This window comes from Malus domestica, chromosome 08 (genome assembly GCF_042453785.1).
Source record: "Malus domestica chromosome 08, GDT2T_hap1".
In the NCBI taxonomy this organism is placed as follows: domain Eukaryota; kingdom Viridiplantae; phylum Streptophyta; class Magnoliopsida; order Rosales; family Rosaceae; genus Malus; species Malus domestica.
Window position 1 is genome coordinate 4,881,570 of NC_091668.1, and position 21,149 is coordinate 4,902,718.

Here is a 21,149-nt window from a genome sequence, read left to right on the forward strand (position 1 = left end):
AACAAAATCGCGCTAAAACTAGGGCGTCACCCGTAAGTGGCGCGCTGTGTGGCCCGAGCACAGTGATAAGTGAGCAAGGGTCGCTGTATCTCCATCGGCACCCGGATGCAGTGTTAAATGAGCAAGGGGGCCATAGAAACTTCTTTTCGAACGACTCCACTCAAAGTTGTTTGGGAGCATATGCTCCTATCAACTTTACCCGGGACACACAAAAGAAGTACTTTGATCCTATTAGACGGGGGAGGGTGAAGAAGCTAGGACAGAAGGGTAGAGTTCAAGAGAGCAAAATGCGTTTAGGAACGTGGAATATAGGAACCTTAACGGGAAAATCTATGGAAGTAGTGGAAGTTATGGTGAGGAGAAGGATAAATATTATGTGCCTACAAGAAACTAAGTGGGTTGGTAGTAAGGCAAAGGATCTAGAAAACTCAGGGTTTAAACTTTGGTATTCGGGCACAAATAGAACGAGAAACGGTGTTGGCATCATCGTGGACAAGACCTTGGTACAAGATGTTGTAGATGTCAATAGGGTAGGAGATAGAATCATGGCAATCAAGATTGTAATAGGACAAGAACTTATCAATGTGATTAGTGCGTACGCACCTCAAGTAGGGTTGGATACGAGTTCGAAGGAGAAATTTTGGGAAGATCTTGGAGACTTGGTGCAAGGAATTGCTCAGACGGAGAAGTTATTTATAGGAGGAGATTTAAATGGACACGTGGGTAGGGAGACAGGCAACTATGGAGGTTTTCATGGTGGCCATGGTTTTGGGGAGAGAAACGAGGATGGGGAAGCTATCTTGGATTTTGCAATGGCATATGATCTCTTCTTAGCCAACACCTTCTTTAAGAAGAGAGAAGAACATGTGATCACCTACAAGAGTGGGTCGTCAAAAACACAAATAGATTTTCTTCTAATGAGGAAAGGGGATCGTATAACTTGTAAGGATTGCAAAGTTATACCAGGAGAGAGCGTGGCTAATCAACATCGCTTGTTGGTGATGGATGTACATATCAAAAGAGTAAGACAAAAGAACAAGACTTGGAAGTGCCCAAGGACTAGATGGTGGAATCTAAAAGAAGAAAAACAAGTCATTTTCAAAGAGAAGGTAATCACCCAATGTGTGTGGGATAGAGAGGGGGAAGCTAGCCAAATGTGGGATTCCATGGCTAGTTGTATCCGAAAAGTAGCAAAAGAGGTATTAGGAGAGTCCAAAGGCTTTGCCCCACACCAAAAGGAATCTTGGTGGTGGAATGAGGAGGTACAAACAAAGGTGAAGGCTAAGAAGGAATGTTGTAAAGCCTTATACAAGGAGAGGACCGATGAAAATGGTGAAAGGTATAGAAAAGCGAAGCAAGAGGCGAAGAAAGCTGTCAGAGAAGCTAAGTTAGCGGCTTACGACGATATGTATAAACGACTAGATACCAAAGAAGGAGAGTTGGATATCTATAAACTATCTAGAGCAAGGGAAAAGAAGACAAGGGACCTAAACCAAGTGAGGTGCATCAAGGATGAGGATGGAAAGGTTCTTGCTACAGAGAACGCGGTTAAAGACAGATGGAGAGGTTATTTTCATAATCTTTTCAATGAAGGACATGAAATGAGTGCTTCTTTAGGGGAGTTGAGTAACTCAGAAGAGTGTAGAAACTACTCTTTTTATTGTCGAATCCGGAAGGAAGAAGTGGTTGTAGCTTTGAAGAAGATGAAGCATAAAAAAGCAATAGGCCCAGACAATATACCAATCGAAGTGTGGAAACTTTTGGGAGAGACAGGTATAACATGGCTCACTGACCTTTTCAATAGGATTTTGAAAACGAAGAAGATGCCAAATGAGTGGCGAACGAGCACTTTGGTGCCTATCTACAAGAATAAGGGCGACGTACAAAATTGCATGAACTATAGGGGTATTAAGCTAATGAGTCATACAATGAAGCTCTGGGAGAGAGTCATTGAGCATAGATTGAGGCAAGAGACACGGGTTTCGGACAACCAATTCGGGTTCATGCTAGGGCGCTCAACCATGGAGGCAATCTATCTCTTACGAAGATTGATGGAAAGATATAGAGATGGGAAAAAGGATTTACACATGGTCTTTATAGATTTGGAAAAAGCGTATGATAGGGTCCCAAGAGACATTCTTTGGAGGATTTTAGAGAAGAAAGGAGTACGAGTAGCATATATCCAAGCTATAAAGGATATGTATGAAGGAGCAAAGACTGCCGTAAGAACTCATGAAGGACAAACCGAAAGCTTTCCCATAACTGTAGGATTACATCAAGGCTCATCCTTAAGTCCTTACCTTTTTGCGTTGGTAATGGATGAGTTAACAGGACATATTCAAGATGATATTCCTTGGTGTATGCTTTTCGCAGACGATATAGTGTTGATAGATGAAACTCAGGAAGGGGTAAATGCAAAGCTTAACCTTTGGAGAGAAGTGTTGGAATCTAAAGGTCTTCGCCTAAGCCGATCAAAGACAGAATATATGGAGTGCAAGTTCAGTGCAAATGGAGGCCAAAACGAGTTAGGGGTGAGGATCGGAGATCAAGAAATACCAAAGAGCGACCGTTTTCGTTACCTAGGATCTATCTTGCAAAAGAACGGAGAATTAGATGGAGATCTCAACCATAGAATACAAGCTGGATAGATGAAGTGGAAGAGTGCATCCGGCGTGTTGTGTGACCGCCGTATGCCACTGAAGCTCAAGGGAAAATTTTATAGGACGGCAATAAGGCCGGCGATGCTGTATGGCACAGAATGTTGGGCGGTGAAACATCAACACGTACACAAAATGGGTGTAGCGGAGATGAGGATGCTTCGTTGGATGTGTGGGCACACGAGAAATGATAAGATTAGGAATGAGGATATCCGGGGTAAAGTAGGAGTAGCCGAAATTGAAGGAAAGATGAGAGAAAATCGGTTACGGTGGTTTGGACATGTGCAAAGAAGGCCTACTGACGCTCCGATTAGAAGATGCGACTATGAGACAGAGGTTCAGGGCCGAAGGGGTAGAGGAAGACCTAGGAAAACTTTGGAAGAGACTCTAAGAAAAGACTTAGAGTACTTGGATCTAACGAAGGACATGACACAGGATCGAGCACAATGGCGTTCTAAGATTCATATAGTCGATCCCACTCAGTGACTTGGATTTTCCAAGTCTCCAACCGAGAAGTTTTCCTCATTCGGGAAATTAAGGGAACACTACCCCAACCTACATGCTCCACTCAGAAAGCTTCAACATACAAGCTTCAACAAAAGAAAATTCAAAGAACTTAGCGAAGAAGGCTTTGGTGTATTTAACACAATACGTTGAAATGAAGGAAAGCTTATTTATTGATATCCCCGATAAGCTACAAATATGTACATATACATGAGTCAAAATAAACACACAAGAGGGAGCCTTCACAAAGGTTGCTTAGGAGAAGTCTCAGCAGTCGGTAGAGCCCCAGAAAGAGAAGGCACCGGAGGGGGATCATTTGGAGCCTCAGTACTGGACAGAACCCTAGAAGGATGAGGCATCAGAGGTTGATCATTCGGAGCTTCATTACGCGGTACAGCCCCAGAAGACGAAGGCAATAAATGCCTTTGGAACAAACCCACAAATCTCTGATGATCAAGTAAAACCTGACCATCAGTTTCCTTCATCTGGTCAAGCTTCCTCTTCATGTTTGTAGCATAATTATGTGCGAGCCGGTGCAACTGTTTATTCTCATGCTTGAGCCCTCTAATCTCCTGTTTGAGACTCATCACTTCAGCCGCCAATGATTCAACTTGGCGGGTTCGAGCAAATAGGCGTTGGGCCATATTAGACACAGAACCTGCACACTGAACACTGAGAGCCAGCGAATCCTTAACAGCTAACTCATCAGACCGTTTGGAAAGTAGTCTGTTATCTTTGGGAGTGAGAAGGTTCCTGGCCACAACCGCAGCGGTCATATCATTCTTCATCACGGAATCCCCAACGGTAAGAGGACCAGTAGGGGAGACGAAGGATGGGCGCCATATGTTGTCTGGAGAAGGCGGGGCTGCCTCTTCAACAAGGTTCAAGTCAAAACGACGGTCGGAGGGGCCAGACATTTTCAAAGGTGTTGAAGAGAGAAGAGGTCGGACAAATCAAGATCTTAGAAGTGCAAGAATGAAGCTTCTACTGGTGGAGATTCAAGTGTGCTTTGGAACTTAATGCCAACCCCTATAAAAATCTGCACTCGACGGAGCTTCAGAAATCGAAGAGGCGCCTGCTCAGAAATCGAAGAGGCGTTTGCTTTCTCAAAAGCTGGGCTGCTTAGAGATCACGAGGGTTGATCTCAGAAATCGAAGAGGCGTTTGCTTTCTCAAAAGTTGGGCTGCTCAAAGACCACGAAGGCCGATCTCAAAAATCGAAGAGGCGCTCGCTTTCTCAAAAGCTGGGCTCCCCAGAGACCACGAGGGCCGATCTCAGAAATCGAAGAGGCACCTACTTTTCCAGCCTTGTCAGCACCTGTCACACGCACACTCAGCTTTGCGGAAATTATGGGCATTCTGTCGAAGACTTCTGGGGAAGTAGAAAACACATGAATCTTACTGTTTAATCACCCACTTCCCACACGCAACAATAGCTCATGGGTACCACAGATAACTTTGCCAAAGTTCTCTGCCAAAGTTGAGCACGTGAAGCTTGCAGCTCCCACTACATCGCTCTGACCAAGAAAGGTAAAAGAATAGCAAAGAAACAGCACTAACAAAGTTTAGACACATAAATTTTGAAGGTCTAGCTACCATACTATTACCCACAAGGGTAAACGAACAGTACCACTGCTGAATAATTGGAAAGTCCCTGTGTGTCAACCTCTGTGCTTCGTGGCAAGATAGACTAGCAAACATGCCCAACCTTTACTCACATTCGAGAAAACACTCCCAACAAGATTGCTTGCTCCAAAATCGAAGAGGCACCGTCCTCCGAATCTCGAGAGCCAGACTCCCAACATGACTACTTTCTCAAAAGCGAAGAGAGGGTAAAGGAACAGTACCATTGCTGGATAATTGGAAAGTCCCTGTGTGTCAACCTTTGTGCTTCGTGGCAAGGTAGACTAGCAAACATGCCCAACCTTTACTCACATTCGAGACAACACTCCCAACAGGATTGCTTGCTCCAAAATCGAAGAGGCACCGCCCTCCGAATCTCGAGAGCCAGACTCCCAACATGATTACTTCCTCAAAAATCGAAGAGACACTGCTCTCCGAATCTCGAGAGCCAGACCCCCAGTATGATTGCTTTCTCAAAAATCGAAGAGGCATCGTTCTCCGAATCTCGAGAGCCAGATACCACAGACCACTTTTTCAAAGTGCTCTGACAGAGTTAAAACATGTGAAACTGGCAGCTCCCACTACCGTGCTATGACTAAGCAGGGTAAAGGAATAGCATTACTACTTGTTGTTAGGGAGACTCCTATATATGTCGACCTCCATCCCCAACGGACAGGCAGACCTGCAAAAATGCTCAACCCTTCATCATATCTGAGAGGGCACTCCCAACGAAGCCTTTCGAAATATTCAGCTTTCTTTCCCCCCGATAATACCTCTGCAAACAAGCTATACTAGAGCAAGAATATCTCATATCATCAGGGTTAAAAGCAAGAGTATCCCATATCATGTTGTTTCCCTGTCTTTTCCTTTGGCCTTGTTTTTACCTGCAAGACAAGGAGAAAGAGAGCAATCAGTCAGCACTTGGAATCAAGCTTCCAGCCAGGAACTGACTGCCTGGAACCCCTTACCTGATTACTTACCTGGCATTGCTCTCGAGTACTCATCTTCAACATCTTATGTTTCCAGGGAAGATTCCGCATCTGCTTGAGGAACAGATATGGCAAGTGCGAAGGATACAAGGAAGTATGTGGAGACAAGCGTAACAGCACACGTGCCGATACATCAATTACTCTGTCAAAAGCAAAAGTATCCCATATCAGCAGGGTGGAACGTACTCTAGATTTGATGGACTTGTTTTGACCCTCAAATTCTTCAGTCGGCCTTATACTCTGGAGGAAACCAGAAAACCCTCCAGCTCAGTTCAAGAATAAGCCTGTGGAAAGTTACTTCTTCAAAAGCAAAAGTATCTCATATCATCTCTTCTCATTTTTCTTCTCTTTATCCTTCATGCTGCTGCAAGATGGGGAGAAGGTGAACAATCAGTCGGAGCTCTGATTGCTTACCTTGTCTGTCACCTCTTTCAGCAGACCCCCTAGCTCGGCGACTTAGGGGACTCCTACTACATGGTTTGTATCGCGCTTGACCAAGCCTGAAACTACAAGTAAGCTTCAAGTGAAATTGATACATTACCTTGTGCATCTCCACCAGTTAAAGATACCACCCCTGGATGGAGGAAGAGTACTTCCAGAGAAGATGCCACATCTACCTATGAGACAGATAAGGCAAGTCAAGACGACACCACACTCCGATACTTAGAAGTTTCGTGATTACGAGATCATTCTCCCACATTATTTCCTAATGTCATTTGTACTAAATCATTCACTTGTACTCACTAAAGGAGAGCTTGAACCTATGTACTTGTGTAAACCCTTCACAATTAATGAGAACTCTTCTATTCCGTGGACGTAGCCAATCTGGGTGAACCACGTACATCTTGTGTTTGCTTTCCTATCTCTATCCATTTATATACTTATCCACACTAATGACCGGAGCAATCTAGCGAAGATCACAAAAAGCGACTGTTTTCGCTACCTAGGATCTATCTTGCAAGAGAACTGAGAATTAGATGGAGATCTTAACCATAGAATACGAGCTGGATGAATGAAGTGTAAGAGTGCATCCGGCGTGTTGTGTGACCGTCGTAGGCCACTGAAGCTCAAGGGAAAATTTTATAGGACGGCAATAAGGCCAGCGATGTTGTATGGCACATAATGTTGGGCGGTGAAGCATCAACACGTACACAAAATGGGTGTAGCGGAGATGAGGATGCTTCGTGGGATGTGTGGGCACACGAGAAAGGATAAGATTGGGAATGAGGATATCCGAGGTAAAGTAGGAGTAGCCGAAATTGTAGGAAAGATGAGAGAAAATCGGCTCCGGTGATTTGGACATGTGCAAAGAAGGCCGACTGACACTCCGGTTCGAAGATGTGACTACGGGACAGAGGTTCAGGGCCGAAGGGGTAGAGGAAGACCTAGGAAAACTTTGGAAGAGACTCTAAGAAAAGACTTAGAGTACTTGGATCTAACGGAGGACATGACACAAAACCGAGCGCAATGACGTTCTAGGATTCATATAGCCGACCCCACTTAGTGGGAAAAGGCTTTGTTGTTGTTGTTGTTGTTGTTGTCGTCTCAAGAATGATTGAACCTGCCTTGATTAGTCCAGCACCATACAATTCAGTGCAGGCTAGGTATCAAGGAAACAGGCAGGCGTAGATTAGGTCAGTCGGTCAGTGTGTTGTATCCCAGCCTCCTGACCCTTAAGATCAAAGTAGTTTAAAATATCGGCTATCAAATTAAGGTATCACGGAAACACTTGAATCAAATACAACCCATCAAAGCATAATGGCCAAATAGCTACAAGAGCATCAGAGATTGATATACAGTAATTAAATGGTAATTAATATTATGAACAAGGTTAAGCTCAATTTTACATGCAAATCAATAATCCAAATGAGTTTAAGAATCCACGCTCGTCTTGCTCTTCTTCCTTGTACTTCCCGTGCAGTAGATGACCATTGACCACTGGGTTGAAGGAAGTTAAAGAGAAGGATGTAAGAAATTGGACAAGATAGAAATTTGCTTGAATATATGCTCACACACACATACTCTCAGTTCAGCATTGACGAAAAAGAAGCCCGTGATAACCACAGTACAATTTGACGATTTCTACTCATCAAAGAGGTTGAATCTGAATTCGCAACATTTGTATTAGCACCAGATTCCAAGTATTGGGTGGAGTTTGTAAGCTTACACATTCTGAATTTCTGGTTATGCCGCACTAGTTATTTGATTGGGCTTTCTGATGGGGCGGAATGTGGAGCCAACCCTTCATCGTGTCATACGCAGTAAAACCGATTGCCACAGAAGGAACAATCTGACAACACAGCACAAATCTTTCGTTAACAAGACAAATCTTGGCCGAAGCTCGAAACCAGCATAGCTATAATATGAAATGTGAACTCTTAAAGCTATTAACTTTCTACTTCAAATGCAATGGAATAACGGGAAAGATGCATCACATTCCAATGAAAACGTAGGCGTTTTATTTCCCTAAAATCTCTATTGAATCTATCTTTAAGAAAAGCACAAAGAAAAGATACCTAATTGAAGTATCAACAGAGAACCAAAAACACAAATTTATCCTCACAAAAGCACGCTCAATCAAATCTGAAATTCAGACAAAGTATACTGATTTGACACAAAGAGAATAAGAAATCACCTTGATATAGTTAACGCTTAGGCCGGAAAACAACTTTTTCCATCCTTGATTACGGATAATATATTTAAGACCGTCCAACGTGTTTTTGTACCTAACACCACCTTGATCTGAAGAATGCAGATTCTCAACCTGTAACATCCCACCATATATGTGAAAATCCAAATTAAATGTCATATAACCTTATGACTCCGTGGTCCTTACTGCAACAAACTTCATTTCGTAACAAACATCTAATAATTTAAAAGGCAGAAGGGAGAAAACGAATCTACACTTAAAAAATTATAAATAACATTGACAAAGCGATACCTGCATTTGCCTCCTAACAACATCCAACGGATATGTTAGAGTTTGCCCAAATAACCCAGCCAAAGCTCCACAAGAAAGACGCATTACAATGGACTTTTCATACTCTTCAGGAACATGCAGTTTAAGTTTCTCATATATGTAGAACTTTAAACCAGCATAGGGGAGTATTCCGGTGAGAGTTGGGCCTGATCAAGTAAAAGAAGCTCCAAGTTAATATTAGCTTGTCCATTATATTGCATCACGTATGAACAAACGGCACCTCCAATCAGTAAAGTCTTAGCAGGACACTCAGCTATTAGATACACAGAATGTGGTGACAAATGGTTATGCCACATCATAATTAGAGAAGCAAATGCATACCTACACCTCGATAGAGACCACGGAAGCCCCCCTCCTTGTAAACACTTGAAAGCACGTCCCTTATGCCCTTATAAGCAATTTGATGGTGGGTGCCTTCCATGCCATAATTAATGTTTCCTCGGGTATTAACAACCTGTAAAACCATAACAAAAAGAGATTAAACAATGAATCAATGAACTATTACAAAAATCGTTTTTGACACAAAAGAAAAAGGTACCGATAAGATATATGCAAAACACTGACCTGATAAGCAAGTTTGGTGCGAGCTAGGTCCAAGGGATAAGTGCATAAAACTGCTGTCCCTCCGGCTGCTGCACCAGCTAAAAGATCAATATGAGGCCCTGATCCTAAAGCAGAATAGTTATTCAAGATCCAACACCTGTACTGCTCATATGTCATGTAATGTAAGGCTGCATAAGGAATAATTCGAGCAACACTTGCTCCATTTCCTCTGAAAAACAGACAAGAAAGTTCGAGAATAATTGTTACCGAGACATGTATAAAGTTTGATATCGAAACTCAAACAGTAATTGTTCACGTCTAACTTACTTGTAGAATCCTCGAACACCTTCGTGCTTGAATATCTTCTTCAGAGATTGCCACACTCCGAGAGAGCGGAACTCTGTCCTTGTCTATAAGTACATGAAAACAAATGCAGAAATTGAGCAGATAACAACAAGATGCCTAGCATGAAGAATATGGCAATAGAAACATATCCGAGCAAAATCATTCACAATGAAAAAATTCCTCAAACATCCATTCACTATATACTAAACTAATTAGCCTCGAAAAACATGGAGGTTGTTAAATGCCTCACCTGCAAGAGTATCTTGGTCCTTTCCAGCGGCGCAACCGCACTTTTAGCGAATCCCCCAGCAGCGCCACCGGCAATCAACTCCCTAACATAAACCGGCATACTACCAATGTACGAAACCTCTTGGCCGTTTGATGGGGAAGCATCAACCAATTCCGCCACATTGGTAGGCAAGGTAGACCTTTGCGTCGAACCCATCTCAAATTCCTCGAAACAAAACAACCAACAAAGCCAGAACCTTTCGTAAATTCGACAAGTAAGTTATTATCCGCCCTGCAACTTGAAGAACTCCTTATCCCATCTATCTCTCGGAAAACAAAACGAGACGGGCTTTTGCTCAATGTGCAGGTAAAATGGCCTGAGAACACCCCGAATCGAGTCGGGCACACTCAGAAACCGATCCTCCACCGCAGTGATGACAAGATACATTCAAGGATATAAATCTGACCGAGCAACCACACCACCAAAACACTCAAAATTCCCCTTCAATTATTACAGCAATTCTCAATTGAATCAATCACAAACCCCCGAACCGAAAACTATCGAAAAAATCCTAGGATCAAACACTCATGAAACATAAACGAAATCGAAAATCACACGTAACCCATCAAAGGTTTCTCCTTCGGTAACAGACCCAAAATTCCTAACAATCGAAGCCCCTTTAATCCAATCGAAAGACGCAGCCTTTTGGTTGCAAAAAAAGGAATCGGTTTGTGGGTTTTGTTTGAAACAGGAAACGGAGGAGGAGGAATCGAAGAGGGAATTGGAAACCTACCAGGAATATTGGAATTGGAAGATTCGGGTGAGAGAGAAGAACGGGCACGAATGAATTGGAATTTAGCAAAAATATATGATGTTTTCTTGATGGTCCTATGATGTTGGAAATGAATGAATCAAGTGCCCGTCTCCCTTCGGGAGGAGAAAGGAGACGGAGAGGTTTCCTCGGACTTTCTCAGAATCCTCTGTCGACAGTAACCTGACCTCTCTCTCTCTCTCTCTCTCTCTCTTTCTTCCCAACGAGCGTTAAATATTTAAAGGGAAAATAAGGAAAAATGGAGGGAGCGCGTGATGGAGATGGATTTTCTGCCCTCCCCTCTCCAAACCTTTCTCCTACTCTTCTGTTTTTTTACGATCACAGTTAAGTTACGTTAATATTTATTTTTTATTTTATTATTTTTATAAAAAAATTCATATAAAATATTGACGTGACTTAACCGTGACCGCACAACACAGAAGAATATGAGAAGGGTATGAAAGGGAGTGCGGACAATCCATCTCTGGGCGTGATTGGTTAGAATTGTGTACATGTGACTACACTGATCCATCACTAGCATTTGTCCACGTGAAGTTAAAATAGAGTTTCCCTTTTTTAGGTAAATGAAAATTCACGTGTAATATGCTTATTCAGATGATGACAACGGTTGGGTTTGGGAATGAAAATGTTATATTCATCCCCATAATAAACATATTCATAATCGCAAATAAATAATCGGGTATTATCTATAACCATACTCACCGGGTAACGGATTTCCCATTGATTAATGGTTATATCCATTTTCGTCACTACAAAAAATATATTCATTCAATTGACGCATTATAATCTAGTAAATATTAATTTCGCTATTAAATATTTGATGTATAAAATGATTTGATGAATAGATGTTGTAGAGCATAAAAATTAAAGCTAAACATTGATAATATTGGTTGATTTTGATATCTCCCATAAGTACTATTGAATTCTCATAGATTTTGATTCATATCAAAACTTTTGAACTTTCTCACAAAATACAACTCACACAATGCAACTTTTGTATTCTCAAGGTAACGGATTCGATGAATAATGAATATACATATTGTTGACCCTAAAAACTACCAAGCATACGTGGCGCACATACCGAATAATTAATAAGCTAACTACGTCATTCGGTTGTGTGCGAGGCGTGCCAACTCGACGGCCGAGCTCGACCGGTGAGTAAAATTTGTTGATGTTCCGTTCGGCGCGCTGCTGAATTCTGAATCTCACAACTGCGGCCGAGGAAGGAACATGTCTCGGCCTTCGGGTTCTAAAGCCTGAAGACAAAGCTGCTAGTTCTGCGAAGTTCAATATCAAACTCGGCTCCTAGGGTATCGAATGTAGTAACCTGGTAACACCTCACTTCGCCGAGAAGGCTAATGAGATGATCTTTGCCAATAAGGATTTGAAAATTCTTCTCGACCGAGACTTGGATAGATAACCAGTTAGCCTCGTCACAGTGTTGTTTATCCAAACTAAAGGTGCTTCGCGGTCGGCTGATTCTACAGTAATAGTGTCGTTTATCCAAACTGAAGATGTTCGCTGTTTGCTTTCACAGTGCTATTTATCCAAACTGAAGATGTGTTGGCGAAAAAGAAAATAAAAATCTCAAGGTTGTTGAGAGGTTTCGAGTAGAGCAAGAGTTTGCGCATGGCAGTTTGTGTGTTGAATTGGAGGGGCATTTCCGTTGTTTGTAGCCTTGTATTTATAAGGACGAGTATGCGCTGGTTGATAAGCTGGTAAAGACTACCATGTTATTAGAACTCTTCCACTTATTTGAGCCTCGGATAAGCCTTAATCCCCCCAAGACTCTGAACTTAGCCAAAAATACAATCAAATTCGATCCTTGTGTTTAGTCTTATCAGTTATCACATCAAATCCCCAAATAATCCGCATGCTTGGAGATGAACAAATAAATAGCCACCAATTATTATATATATAGTTAGCCAAATCCACACGGCATGCAGACTATATGGCCTAATCCCATCATCAATTCTTATGGCCTTGTACTCAATCTGACAACACCATCACCATGCATTAAAAACCTAGCCTACCTAGGTTTCTCATCTCATCCTCACATCATCACCAAAAGCCATCATCTCTATTGTCCTGGATACATTTTGATCAAACGAATTTCAAATTCATTTTAAGCTTCCAAGTGCCATGAGACATCCCAAATCAATTCGAACTGTATTGTTTTATTTGAGATATAAATCGCATTCTATTTATCTAGTTTAAGAAGATGCCAAGAAGATAATTATCATGATAAAAACCATAATATTATCCTTTAGCAAAAATATCTCTATTTTTCCATCCGACGGTTGAGAACCATGCTCACTCAACGGCCTCGATTACTCGGACCGATGGTGTAAAATCGGGTCCAAACACATATATATGCTATTATATTCTATATTGTTCGGTTCGAATTTGGAGATGGATACGGATTGGGTACCTCTATAACTATATCCAAAACCATAATCGAATAATATTCACGGTTTTTCCCATATCCAAAATATCCGAATTTTCATACCCAAATTCAATCCATTTGAACGGTTATCAGATTTAACGGTTAGAATTGTCATATTTACTTCTTCAAAAAGGACTTTTAAATGTTTTTAAAAGAAACTTAAATTTATAATAAATTATTTTCAATTTATAATAAACAGTGTTTTTTACAAAAACAATCTCAAACAAGCTCAATTGTGTAAATGAATAACATTAGAGACCAATTATGTCTTTGGATTGTGCGACTCATACAAATCGTAGATGTGAATGAATATAAACTCACATCGAAACTAATCTCACCACGTGTTAGACTTGAGTGGTTAAAGAAAGTTGAAAATCATATAGGGAATATTTTTGTTCACCATGATCAAGTGATTATGATGTTCACCACTCTATCTATTACTGTTAGATGAATTTAAATTTCGAGATCTGTTTAGTAAATAGATACAAATCTTAAAATTTAGACTCATAAATAAGATGATAAACATTACTTCAATTAATATATACATGCAGATGTATCAAGCCAGCTAATTTTTTTTTATTGGAAAGGGAATCCATACAAATAATAAGGTTCTACATTAATGTGATGCTTTATGCTCAATATCTTGTCTTCTTGGATAATGACTTATATGGAATTGGATTTTCAACAAAGCCAGCTATCGTGTCGCTTCGTTTCGATAGAATAATAATGTGAGTAAGTTTTAACGCATAACATTGTTTTATTAAATCAAAATATTACGTGAATCATTTAATGTTAGTTATTCTTATTTGCTTTGAGAATTTTATTGGAAATGCAGATTGAGGCTTGAGCTGTTTTGTATGTATACACGTGTTTACATGTTTGCTACTGAGGCAACATGATTATTGAAACTGTTTTTGATGTTAGTCACTTTCTTCGAAAAAATTGATAAAAGCATTTCAACTTCATATTGACCATCATCATGTGATTCATCAATAACAGAAATCAAATCCAAAAAAAAAATTATGGAGACTTCACATGATACAAACATCAAAGATCCCAATCCCAATGTGTGGGATCAAATATAATAGAAAATTTGAGAATACCATGGCTTATAATTTCACACCTTCAATGAGACTTTTTAATTAATTTTGGGATCAATTCTAAATCTTACTTCTTTATTCGTTGTCAATGAGGCTTGGGAAGTTCAACTATGCAAGTTCATCTTTTACTGTCTGCCTGAAATCTTAACATGATAATGATATCAAATCGGCTGATCATCACACAAAAAAAAAAAAAAAGAAAAAAAAAAAAAAGAATTTCAGCCTCATGATCAAATCGAAAACAAAACAAACCAAAGAAACTATACACTTCAAGATCATGATCAAATCGAAAACAAAACAAACCAATGAAACTATACACTTCAAGATAAACAAATAATTAAGATAAAAAAAATGTACATTTGACCTTAATTATCCTCATCGTTATCGTTATGTTCTTGATCACTTTCTTGGTGTTTGTTTTCTTGTTTGTGCTCAGCCTCTTGATTAATTTTGTTTTCTATTTCTACTCTCTTCATTCTTTGGTCCGGTAATGCGTTCGGATCAATGAAGGAGGATTGCCTACTTTTTGGGCGATAAGCCGGAATCCTCCTCCCCTTAGCATCATATATCATAGCTTCATCCTCATCAGGTACTTTACATTTCTCACCTAGTATGATCGTCTTCATCCAGATTGAGTCTTCCGGCTTCAACTTTCCGTTCTTTCGCTTGTTGTACTCTTCCTTTACCTTATCTTTTCGCGCCATCGACAAGCTTCGTGGCAATTTAATGCTCAAATTCGAGAAGAGCCTTCGCTCTGATGCAGACTTTTTGAATTTAGGTTTCATGTCGAGGTTGCCGGAATAAAGCTGTCCTGAATAAAGTTGTCCTGAGTTCTTCATTCTTGGAGGCAAAGGCAGCTCTTTACTCATCATTGGATCCTCATTTTCTTGATCTCTTTCCAAATCTTGTTGAGGTGTTTTGTTCCCCGTCTCTGCCAATGCAGCTTCCGATGTTTGCACATTGCAAGCATCGGATTCCTCTACTTCCTTAGAAGCAAGGGATTCAGAAGGGGACGGAGAAGATTTTCTTCGAAAACTACAAAGAGCCGTGATCATGGCAATGGTGGCGGCCATGGCAGCAGCAAAGAAAGACAAAGATAGCAACGGATGGATTAGCCGGTTTGTCTCATCTGTCGAAATTCTTCTTCCCATGAGGAGGACTCAAACATCAAAAACAAATTGGGAAATAAGGTTGCAAATTTGCAAAATGTTAACTTCTTTCCATGTTTTTCTGTGGTTTTACTTTTATCTTATTCTTTTAGGCCCCTTTTGGTTTGAATCTTCGGTTCGAATTCAAAAGGGGTCCCTTCTTTTCCACAATGTTATTTGGTTTGATGTTTCTTTCCTGAGAAAACAACAATGGAGTTCCCGAAAGAAAGTCATTAGAAGGATGCGAAACAGAATGCTTGAGTTTAGGAAATGAGAGGTTAAGATGCATGGACACGGTAGTATCCCCTCGTATGCCCGTGTCATGTCGCGTTGTATTCTTTTGTGGTCATACAACAATTATCCTTGTAAATTTGACATATCCTCATGTCATGTCATGTTGTATCTCCGTGTCAGTATCCATGCATCGTAGATAAGAGGAAAAGTAACTACACAAACATTTTCGGTATGTTATCCCATACCGAGCATAGTATCCCGAATCCCAAACCAAAATTTTTCGGGACTGGAATTTAAAGACCAATCTCAAACCAAATTTTCGGGAATCCCGAAATATTTTCGGGATTTCGGGACAAATCGAGAATTTCAAATTGAAATATGAAATTATGAATTGTTTTTCAAATATATAATTCAAGAATACATTCATGAACTAGGAATGTCATTTCATTCATACTACCATTTAATCTAAAACTGGCATGCCTGACTGTTTTTATCAGAGTCAAAATTCAAATTAATTAAACCCTTTTTGCAATTTGTTGAGAGACAAAAGAATCAAGCATTTTGAAATCATCAGCCATGGCAGCAGCAATAATAAAATCCAAATGAATATCAAACATAACATGAAAAATATGCAAGGTGTAGGGCATTCAGGTTGCGGAGCATGAATTATAAACTACTAGCATCAATTATAAAATAATAATATATGTAATATATATGTATAAATATATATATATAATAATTAATATTATATATTTTTGGTTCGGTATGGGATTCCCGAAATATTGAGAAGCCAATCATGAATTTCGTACCGAAATTTCGGTTTGGGAAATTTTTGGTTTGGGATCAGAATTCTTTCGGTTCGGTTCGGGATTTTCGGGAATTTTTTCCACCCCTACTTCTAGTGGGGGAGGATGAGAAATTTTTGTTCCCATGTTTGAAAATGCTGAGGTCGTATTTTTCAAACGAGCTCTAAGCTTAATGCGATTGCGGAAAATATGAAATTATACATTCTTATCTTCCTAATAATCTGTCCACATTTAAACAATATAAATAAAAACAAAGATATTTTTGTTGTTATTTTAAAAAGTACTAAACTCAAAAACGCTTTATTTCATTTTGTTATCACGTCCAGTTGCCACTTGAGCTGACCCTAATAACTCACCGTGTATGAAAGATTTGACATCAAAGCACCAACCAAACAAAGGTAGCCAATCAACTTTTTTTTTCCTTTTCCTTTTAGGCCAACCAATCATCTTAACTAAAACGTTGATTGTCTTGCATTTGATTTATAATTCATGTCGACACACATGCATTCATAACAAAACAAAAGACAAATAGAAATTGAGCATCCACTATTCTTTATTGCTATGAAGTATGGACTGTGAGACGGAAACGCTTTATGCGTATAATTTCGTTTTGTAATTTTAACGGGTTACTTTTGTATATGTGTCAAACTAAATTTTATGTATGTAAAAAGTATTGCTCAAACAAGTCAAGTAAGTGGATTCAATAATAAAAAAAAAAAAGGAGTCAAGTCAGTGAGTATTCACGTAATATTGTATGAGATCAACTTTATTTTTTTGGTAAGTAATCAAAGCTTATTTTTAATCAAAATAGTCTATGAGATTGCCATAACTTCTCACTTTGGTCTTGATATTTAAACTTAATAGAAGTAGTCCCTACGATTGCCTACCATCAATCATTTTGCTCATTTTGAAAAAATTTCGTTAAAATGAAGGAACCACCTGTACAAGTGAAGGGGTTGATATGACAAAAATACCCTCAATTTAACTGAGATTTTTCACAGAATGATCAAAATGATTGACTGTGGATAATCTCAAGCAAGGCTGGATGGAAATACGGACCAAGGTGGTCCCAACACCACCTGAGTTTGGAAACTATACATGTGAGAGAGACTAAAGTAAAGAGTTATGTCAACCTTAGAAACTATTTTGATTAAAAAGTCGAAATAAATTAAAACTAATTTTACTGTGCTTACAACTTCACGTCGCTACAAAAATATTGGCACACAACAAACACAAAACACGCGGTTGTCAAAATTAATCTCCATTAAAAAAGGGTTTAATTTAATTAACAATAAAAATTTTGTTAAGTAGAAGTCAATGCCCGCCAATATTTGGAGCATTAATTAACAGTCCCAGCTATTTGCTGAGTCTACACTAATCTGTCTTCTCCCAAATCTTCACTAATATAATTCTAATTATTTTATTTTATTTGACAAAAAAAAAGTTTTCAAATTAACTATTTCCATATTAAATTACACACCGGAGCTCTTGTAGATGATTTGAACTCGAGACGTAGAGAAGTAAATAAATAAACTTATATCCATCGCAACAATTTACAACTGTGAGTTAATTTTATTTTCTGATTTATAATTTTTATTAATTCATAAATACGAGAATAACTTATGTAAAATGAGTCACATAACATTATATTATTAAATAAGACGTCACAATGACAATATACAATGTTCGGTCTGTAATTCCAGACAAAATGACGTCGGTTTAGAAAGGGAATGGAGCATGTGGGTTATCCGTGCTTCACTCACCGGATACATGAAACCCAACAAGCGCACCAATTTGATTGATTTTATACCAATTTTAGGATCAACCCATTTGTCCTTTCAAAGAACCCCTCTCGTATGCTCTCCCTCTCTCTCTCGTCCTCCATCGATTTTGCATAAAGTTTTGTGCTTTTGATGTTAAAATACCATATAATCTGCATAAAACTTACCCATTTGCCTCGGTTTTTCTTGCCTTCAGGTCTTTTTTGACAAATGATGCTGGATTGACCCCAAAAAGTGTGAAAAAAAGTTGCAGACTTTGTGAATGGAAGAGAACAAAAGCAGCAAGTTCAGGAGGATTTGTGTGTTCTGTGGAAGCAACTCTGGCCGCAGAAAAGTGTTCAGTGATGCTACTCTGGAGTTGGGTAATGAACTGGTATGACTGCTTTTGTTCTACTTTTTACGCTCTTTTTGCTTAATCTTTGTTTAATCGTGTTTATTGCTGTTTAAGTGCAGGGTTTTTTGGTATAAAGATGTAATCTTTGATGAGTTTGAATCCACTCGAGTTGCTTTCTGATGGGTTTTTGGTGTTTTTACGGATAATGGGATTGTTTTGGTTTTTGATTGTTTCACAAAAGAGCTTCTTGTTGATTTGTTTAGTTTAGAGTTGTCAAATGGCTGTGTATTCTGTAATGCCTCGAAACGGAGAAAAACTTGTCTATCACGTGTTGTATACCCCTTTCTCTTTATCTCTCTCTAGTCGGATGAGAGAGAGGGGGGGGGGGGGGGGAGAGATATATTCAATATGTTAGGAAGTTTCTCTCCTCGAACCGGAACCGGGTTTGTTCTGTTTGCTAATCACCACTGGGGCTATTCGTGTGCTGTGATTTCTGGTCAGGAATATTAAGCACTTTTGCAAAGTGTATATCTTTATGCAGATGCATTGACAAAGGATTTTATACGCGTTTGTTTTCGATGCTTAATTTTCCCCTAGAAGATGATCTGGGAGTTACTTGTTTACTTTTGTTGGTGGATATTGCAGGTGAAAAGGAAGATAGATTTGGTGTATGGCGGGGGAAGTGTCGGGTTGATGGGTTTGGTATCGCAGACAGTGTATGACGGAGGTTGCCATGTTCTTGGGTATATATAAATGAAACTTTTGCTTTGAGTTATATAGTATAATTTGGTCTTTTACTTCATAAACATGTTACTAATGCAAACAATGCCTCTGTTGATCATAAAAACGTCGCTCAAGTAAAAATCATACCTGCTTTTTACATGCAGGGTCATTCCAAAAGCTCTCATTCCTCTTGAGGTATCTCTATACATCCATACACTGATCTTATCCTTGCCTTCCCTCGTCATTTTGTAAATGCAACTGTTCTTGATTGATTTCATGCTGTTTTTTCCCCTTAATTCTTGAAAATGTTTGATGTAGTGTTTTCACATTTTAAACGGGGTCATCGTGCACATTCTTAGTGGATTCGGGGAAGAAATTGTTCATGGTCTTTTATTATCTCAGTTTTAGTTCTCTGGTTTAAAAGATATGTTACGGATAACTTTGACAGATATCTGGTCCATCCTTTGGAGAAGTAAGAACAGTTGCAAACATGCATGAACGCAAAGCTTTGATGGCTCAAGAGGCTGATGCCTTCATTGCTCTTCCTGGTAGTTACATCACAAATTCTCACTAAAAACTTTAAAAAATTACAATGCTTGTGCTTAGTACAGTGTTAATTTCGGTTTCAGGAGGATATGGAACTATGGAAGAGCTGTTGGAGATAATAACATGGGCGCAACTTGGGATTCATATGAAGCCGGTAATGCATCGATTTCCGTTATTGAAAATGTTACGATCAACTCCTACTAATTTTGAATGTGTAACTTAGATATTACTCTGTACAGGTTGGTTTGCTTAATGTAGATGGGTACTATAATACCTTGCTTGCGCTATTTGACAATGGTGTCGAAGAAGGATTCATCAAGCCAGGTGCTCGGCATATAGTTGTCTCTGCTCCAACAGCCAAAGAACTTGTTCAGAAGATGGAGGTATAGTGATAACCCGACTTTTCTATCCTGTCGATGAGTGAGCTTACTCGTTTATTAGTCGAAGAAATGGTTTTGAATTCCAAAACAAAACAGAAGCCTTGATAAATTCACAATGTGTGCTTTGGCAGCAATACATTCCTTCCCATGACCATGTTGCTTCTCATGAAAGCTGGAAAAAGGAGCAACTCGGTAAAACTCAGGCCAAGAACACGCAAGGTGAAACTGTCACCGGCAATAATTCTTTCACCTAGACTAATTATTTCCTGCTGTGATTCATCAATACTTGAGTTGTGTGGAAGAAACTATTTCCATGAGGCCATGGACCTCTCCTTTCCATGTGCTTTTTCGCAGCGGTAATCCGATTTCAAGTGAATTTATTCCGTCTTTCGTTGCGTACTTTCGTTCATGATCGATTGAAACGGAAGGAAATTATTACAGTTCTAAAATAGTGCAGAACTTAAGGCATCCCAAAACTTTTATTCTGCAGCTTATATTGTTAGTTAAGTTTAGAAATCATAGCTTATCATAAGTCACTGAATTCTGCAAGGTCCCACAAAGAGGTTCTTGCTAGACTTAATTGGTCTACAAGTCATAATTTGAAGACTGAAAGTATACCAAAGTTATTGTCTTGTCAATTTCGAAGATGCGGGCTAGGTTAGTTGGCTAGAAAAATGTTGTGTCAATTTTGAAGATGCGGATTAGGCCCGTAAATTATCGTCTTGTCGGAAAATAAAAGTATTTCAAAGTTATCAACTGCTTTTTGGACAGAGGCTATCCATCTCGGGGGAAAGGGATCCATCATTTTCACCAAATCCTTCCCATCAACTAATCTGAGGCCTTAAAATTTGATCCAATGACTACAAACAGAAGTCCACTTTAAAAGTTATAATAACTTCAGCCGTTGAATCAAATTTCAAGGGTCCGGATTGTTTGATGAAGAGGATTTG

The 21,149-nt window shown here is 39.4% G+C and overlaps 2 protein-coding genes and 1 long non-coding RNA gene across 7 annotated transcripts; 1 reads left to right on the forward strand and 2 right to left on the reverse strand.

Annotated features, from left to right (window-relative positions):
- Nucleotides 1–7,566: 7,566 nt before the first annotated feature.
- Nucleotides 7,567–10,902, reverse strand: LOC103410593 (mitochondrial carrier protein CoAc1). Of its 5 annotated transcripts, XR_003775252.2 has the most exons (9): nt 9,891–10,893; nt 9,623–9,705; nt 9,317–9,524; nt 9,074–9,206; nt 8,714–8,898; nt 8,408–8,536; nt 7,940–8,062; nt 7,795–7,876; nt 7,567–7,710 (listed from the first exon to the last, which is right to left on the reverse strand). XR_003775252.2 is itself a non-coding variant. In XM_029106766.2 (8 exons), exons 1-7 carry the CDS (start codon nt 10,083–10,085, stop codon nt 7,967–7,969), a joined length of 1,029 nt encoding a protein of 342 aa, XP_028962599.2. In that variant the 5' UTR covers nt 10,086–10,902; the 3' UTR covers nt 7,567–7,710; nt 7,940–7,966. The 5 variants fall into 5 exon arrangements, 3 of the variants coding, with proteins under 3 accessions (XP_028962599.2, XP_028962600.2, XP_028962598.2); XR_003775251.2 differs by having other exon boundaries at nt 7,795–8,062; XM_029106766.2 differs by lacking the exon at nt 7,795–7,876 and having other exon boundaries at nt 9,891–10,902.
- Nucleotides 10,903–14,304: 3,402 nt separating this feature from the next.
- LOC114826471 (uncharacterized) lies at nt 14,305–14,740 on the reverse strand. The gene is made up of 2 exons (XR_011583546.1): nt 14,612–14,740; nt 14,305–14,417 (listed from the first exon to the last, which is right to left on the reverse strand). It is a non-coding gene; the product is annotated as an uncharacterized lncRNA (long non-coding RNA).
- Nucleotides 14,741–18,114: 3,374 nt separating this feature from the next.
- LOC103440774 (cytokinin riboside 5'-monophosphate phosphoribohydrolase LOG8-like) lies at nt 18,115–20,586 on the forward strand. Its single transcript, XM_008379476.4, has 8 exons — nt 18,115–18,289; nt 18,413–18,589; nt 19,196–19,293; nt 19,438–19,468; nt 19,722–19,821; nt 19,903–19,973; nt 20,059–20,202; nt 20,331–20,586. The coding sequence occupies exons 2-8, from the start codon at nt 18,479–18,481 to the stop codon at nt 20,451–20,453; spliced, it is 678 nt and encodes a 225-aa protein (XP_008377698.3). The 5' UTR covers nt 18,115–18,289; nt 18,413–18,478; the 3' UTR covers nt 20,454–20,586.
- The last annotated feature ends 563 nt before the right edge of the window (nt 20,587–21,149 follow it).

Coding starts and splice junctions, on each gene's coding strand:
- LOC103410593 (XM_029106766.2), bottom strand. CDS start 10,085: ATGGGTTCGACGCAAAGGTCTACCTTGCCTACCAATGTGGCGGAATTG. Junction 9,525..9,622: donor GGTGTTCGAGGATTCTACAA/GTAAGTTAGACG, acceptor TCTGTTTTTCAG/AGGAAATGGAGCAAGTGTTG. Junction 8,537..8,713: donor TTGTTAGGAGGCAAATGCAG/GTATCGCTTTGT, acceptor GGGATGTTACAG/GTTGAGAATCTGCATTCTTC.
- LOC103440774 (XM_008379476.4), top strand. CDS start 18,479: ATGGAAGAGAACAAAAGCAGCAAGTTCAGGAGGATTTGTGTGTTCTGT. Junction 18,590..19,195: donor TGGAGTTGGGTAATGAACTG/GTATGACTGCTT, acceptor TGGATATTGCAG/GTGAAAAGGAAGATAGATTT. Junction 19,822..19,902: donor TGCCTTCATTGCTCTTCCTG/GTAGTTACATCA, acceptor TTTCGGTTTCAG/GAGGATATGGAACTATGGAA.